Genomic DNA, 5,635 nt, shown 5'->3' with positions numbered 1-5,635 from the left:
AAAAAAAGCACCGAAATAAAGCACCGAAATGTGCGCTGCTTTTCGGTCTGGTTACTACCGTTTATGTCAGAACCGACACCGGTACCCATCCCTACCACCAAGTCAATGATTCAGGTATGTAGATGACACCTGGGTGAAAATCAAATCTCAGGACGTACCGGAATTCACGGATCTCATTAATTCAGTGGACCAACACATCAAATTCACCAGGGAGCAGTGTTGGGCAAGTTACTTTGAAAAAGTAATTAATTATAGTTACTAGTTACTTCTTCAAAAAAGCGACTGAGTAACAACTGAGTTACCAGATTCTAAAAGTAATTAATTACTTGAAAAGTAACTATTGCGTTACTTTTAATTTTCCCTCTTCTTTTCACCTTTAAAAAGTATTTACTTTGCCTTTTTTGGTATCATTCTTTACAGCACAACCTCACGTGTCTGAATTTTCAGTTATGTTTTCATTTTGACATACTGTTGTCCCGATTCGTGATTGAGGTGAGAGACAAACGACCTCTGGTCCAAGTGCGTCAAAACAATGATTTTAATAAACACATGTGTGCAAAGATACACAGCTTTAGATTGCCAACACCGATCTCCCATCAAAACATACTTTCAGCATGGTTTTATTATGTCATGGTTAACGCCCCCTCTCGCGTTAGACAAAACATCACATATATAGGTTATAATTAATGACAGTTCAACAAGTTTCCGTGTTTAACAGCATTTTTCCCTATATGGTTGTCTGGCTCCTCCAGATGCTTCCTGTAGACCCCGGATCACTAGTTGCCAAGCAGAGACAAAGCAAGATGTCTTTCACTTTTACCCTAGAAATTATACTTCATGTTTATGTGTATGTAAGCGTGTTAGGCCTTCATTCACAGCATTCAAGTCATTTCACCAATATATCAGTTCAGACATAACGCTGAACGAAGCTTTCAACCTTCATTAGACTGTATGCTTAACTCTGAGCACAAATGCAATGTGTGTAATATCATGATCAAAACTGTATGTTTAATAAATGGAATAAATGTTTAATCAAATGCCACTGCTCAAAGCTTAATAAAAAAAGATAAAAAAGAATCAACATGATATAAAATGATATACAATGATATGATCCCCACACTGTATTAACACAATTGATCTAAAATCAGACAAAAAACATAAAATCCAAGTAGAAAAAATGATATCACTGTAACTACCACAAACATGTTCATTGAATCATATTTCATAACCTTAAATGCAAGTATAAATTGTGAATTTTAAAGTCATATGCACAAGTTTTGCAAACAACAAGTTATTTGCAGCCATTTACCTGTTACTCTTTTTTATAACCATTTCAAACTATTTATATAACCATCAGGTGTTCTTCATTCAATAAGATGCCACACAAATTATTTGTGCCACTCCAAAAAAAAAAATTCTGTCCACTATAAAGGAGAACATCACAGCCTGATACCTGCAGGTAGGACTGGGCGACATGACCCAAAATTCATATCTCGATATTCTTTAGCTGGATGGTGATATATGATGTATATCTCGATATTTTTTAAAGCCATAAAGTAAGAACAAAAAGAGAGTTCTTAGTCAAAGCTGTGTCCCAGATCTCACACACACTTTTATTAACATACAGCGTAGATGTACAAGAAAGAATTACTCATTAATAAATTATCAGCATTTATTAAATAATAATGCTCCATAAATAAAATAAAACAATGCTGTTTTTGTGCATAACAAAAAGCTCACAATTGTGCAGTCAAGATGTAAACTAACAGAGGCTGAGCATTAGGGATGGGTATCGTTTAGGTTTTATCCGATACCAGTACCAAACCGGTACTTTTGAAACGGTGCCGGTGCTTAAACGGTGCTCGAACCGGTCCTTAAAGAATGGACAACACACACTTTGTCCAAAAACCTCTTATGTTTAGCTGTTTTTTTGTAAAAAGGTAACAATGTTAGCCTTTTCTGCAGCTATAGGGCATATATGGTATCACTCTTGGCTGGAAGCAGTGCTTAAACAATGGAAAAACACCAATTTTATCTGTATCTGCCATCAAAGAAGAAGACAGCCGCATGTAACTACGACGGTGTTTGCTAGTTCACCTTACATGCATTAATGTAATAACGTGGTTAGCCTACTCAACGTAAATTATACATGAACAACATTAAGCTACTCACGCAGAGAAGAACGGCTGCTGCTGCCATCATCATCCGTCATCATTTCTGCTACACTGGCAGGGCTAGGGGCCAGGACTCTCCTCTTCGGGTTTTTGGGGGATGTTGCTAACTCCGGGACCGATAACAGGCACCACACCCGCAGTACATGTGCACGGTGTGAGGTCTCACAGCAAGCAATCAAATACGGCACATTTCTCGGCTTTTAAAAAAACGGTATGCGTCGCCAGGTGTTTCATCAGATTCGAGGTTTTACCTCCTTTGCACAGTATCAGCTTAAAGCACTTGTTGCAGGCTGCTGAGTTTGCATCTTTTGCTGTGAAGTACAGCCAGACCTTGGGCATTTTTAATCTGTAGCTCTGCTCTAAAAGAACGTACGTACCTGGGCCCGCCTACTATCCTCGGAAACGTAAAATGATTGGCTAGAATCTAAAGTGTATCACAGCTCAGGAAATAAAGCACCGAAATAAAGCACCGAAATGTGCGCTGCTTTTCGGTCTGGTTACTACCGTTTATATCAGAACCGGTGTCATAATTGCACCGGATACCGGTACCCATCCCTACTGAGCATAATAACAAAGACAGACAGATTTCCCAAGCTCTACTGCGTGACTGACAGCCTGGAGTTTGAAATCCTCTTTGTAACTGTGTCTCTGAACAGGTGCCATTTGTGGTCCTTATACACACACAGTACGGTAATATTACGTTGAAGCAGAGTACATATTACTCCGTGAAGCTCCCCGATAGCCGTAATGCTCCAACAATCCATCAAGCGGCGCAGCTTTGTAGTCGTACCAAAACAATTTTGAAAGGTTTTTGATCGCCGTGTACCACATAAAATCGGTTCGCGGTCAGTAAGCACAACCAGAATTCATACATAAGGCGCACTGTCAATTTTTGAGAAAATGAAAGGATTTTTAAGCGTTAACACGTTAGCCCGGTTAGCTCGTTAACACGTTGACCCCGTCCAGCCCCACGCACGGGGTGATCGCGGTAACTCGTTAATAGAGATTTGCCCCGTTAATGCAGTTATGGCACGCTGACAGCACTAAAATAGTAATCTCCAAATGTTTTCTTTTTACCGATCAGCTCCTCTGTGATAGCTGCCGTGTCCATCTTGTCGTTGCCTGCAGGTGAAGCGATGGGGGAGGGGGAGTTGTGTTCAGTGAAGGAGAGGCGAGGTGGAATAACGCAGCGTAGAGACAAAAGTAGACAAAAGAGAGGCAAACTTGCAGTTCCGCAAGTATAATTATAATGTAACATAGTCTATATCGATATAAATGATATTGTCACATCTCATATCTCATATAAAAATATATCGATATATTTAGAAACTCGATATATCACCCAGTCCTACCTGCAGGTCTGACAGCAGCAGGTGTATCACCCCGTTTTCTACCTGGAGACAGCAGTAACCTCATTGTTCTGACACACAACACAAAACTATCCACAACACTACACACTAATTACACAAGACAACACATGAACTACACACTCCAAACACGCTAAACGTCACAAATCTCTCAACATCTCAAAACTTGCTCTCTCTCTCTTTTTCTGCTTTCTCTCTCTCTCACACTGTCACTCCTAAAACTTCCCCTTCTTCCCTAAACAACCAATAATCGACATGGTGCATTTTTCCTCCAACACGAACGGGCGTTTTTTTGTTTTTTAAATTTTTTGATCATAAGCAGAGACTGCTTGCTAGCGCTGTCCTTAGCAAACGTGATGAAAATATTGAGGAAAAAACAGGTGTATTAATTGTTTATCATGACTCTGGTTTTACGTGGCCTATCAACACAATTTAAAAACTGGTAAATATCACCTTGTTGCTTTGTCATCTTGAAGTGGTTATGTGATTGGCTTACCACGACTACTATATTCTTCCTCAGTCAAACAGCAGCACTCATGCAATTGTTTTCCCCCTAGCTCAAGGGGGTTGTGCCAAAATGTGACAGAAAGTGACTGCCGTCCATGGGAGCACGCGCAGCTGCTTAAAGCTGTAGCGTCCAGATTACTTACGTAGTCAGCTACTTCCGTGCAACTTGATATAAGATGCGGTAAGCTAAACACAGCTTCAACCGTCTGTTTGTTGAAAAATAGTAAAGCGACTGCACCGCATTTTAGTAACTGTAATTTAAAAATGACTTTAAATGTATGTGATTATGTTTGTTTTTGCTTTGTGCTGATGAATAAAATGAATAAAATCTGTTGAACATATTTATCATATTCGTTATAGTAATTTACTGTGTTGACTTTGTTAAATCGCAGTTTTTCAATCAACAACTGTGAATGCAATGTACCCCCTCCTGAAATCAACACACAAAAAAAACTAACAAAAAACAACATCTGGGTTGGTGGCAGTTTGAACCACAACAAATAACAAGTCACATCTTACCTGGGATAAGTCTGTCTCTCCGGGCATCGTAAAGCATCCCTAAAGTGAAAGGTCGACCCAGAGCAGCCACCTCCATAATATCTGAGGCCATGGCTCCTATATGAATTAAAACATCCAGACACATGGGCTTAAAGAAGAACAATGAGAAACGAGATGTAAACATAGCAAAGCAAGATACTGCAAATAAATCTATGAAAAACATTTTAAAAAATGAAAAACAATAAAAAAATAAGGTTAAATAAAACTAAACACTGAGTTTACTACCAGTAGTTCCACCTGATGTACCCAGGCTGATGTATGTTGCTCTTTGTTCTTTGCTCTACCTAGCCCCACAATCCTCCATCCAAGGACATATTATAAACAGATACTCTGCCCACTCACCACATGAGACATAGAAGGAAGTGGACTAGTTCTTTTTGTAAGGCAATTTCACACACAGATTCCCTTACAAATTAAAATATAATAATATATTCCATAAAAATATAAGCATTAAACTTTCAAATCGCAATAAAAGTAAAATACAATTAAAAATATTTTAAATAATTTTTTTTTAAAAAAGCAATGAATACAAACTTATTGGTATTTGGTATTTGAGTTTAAATTGAAATCAAGGTCTTGGTACCATAAACACACACCCCTCTATAAATCACTATCTTGTCATGTTGGAGGGCTTTGTGCATTGTATTAATCTCAGGAGTTGAAGCTGCAATTTTCTTGGCATCTGGCTGCCTTTATTAGTTGCAAAGCAAGATGTGTCGGTTTTTGGCTTGGCCCCTCCAGCTCCTCTGTATTTGTCTTGGCTGTCTTTATTTGTAAATTTTTTATGCTGTCATAGTAGCTTTGTTATGCCAAAGATGTGGTGTCTTCACTTCACAAAAAATGAATGCAACAATAACCTAAATGGGAAAAACACTAGGAAACCACAAAATCTGGGAAACGCGAGGAGAGGTGAGCAGGGACTCCACCGAGGGACAAGGGAACACTGAGACATTGTATATATACAATCTGTATATTGTATATATTGCATATAAACAATGGGTAATAAGGAAAGTGAAAACACAAGGGAGC

At 38.7% G+C, this 5,635-nt stretch overlaps 1 protein-coding gene across 1 annotated transcript in view; it reads right to left on the bottom strand.

Annotated features, from left to right (window-relative positions):
- LOC102211180 (neoverrucotoxin subunit beta-like) overlaps nt 1–4,658 on the bottom strand; it is an 8,713-nt gene extending 4,055 nt beyond the window's left edge. Inside the window, exon 1 of the mRNA XM_013909314.1 lies at nt 4,568–4,658. Coding sequence (XP_013764768.1) covers nt 4,568–4,658 — 91 coding nt within the window. The remainder of the gene's footprint in view (nt 1–4,567) is intronic.
- Nucleotides 4,659–5,635: the final 977 nt, after the last annotated feature.

The sequence above is a fragment of the Pundamilia nyererei genome, unplaced genomic scaffold (assembly GCF_000239375.1).
Source record: "Pundamilia nyererei isolate P.nyererei 1_Seehausen unplaced genomic scaffold, PunNye1.0 scaffold00023, whole genome shotgun sequence".
Lineage (NCBI taxonomy): Eukaryota > Metazoa > Chordata > Actinopteri > Cichliformes > Cichlidae > Pundamilia > Pundamilia nyererei.
The sequence above is the reverse complement of the archived record's forward strand: the minus strand, read 5'-3'. Positions and strand labels throughout refer to the sequence as shown.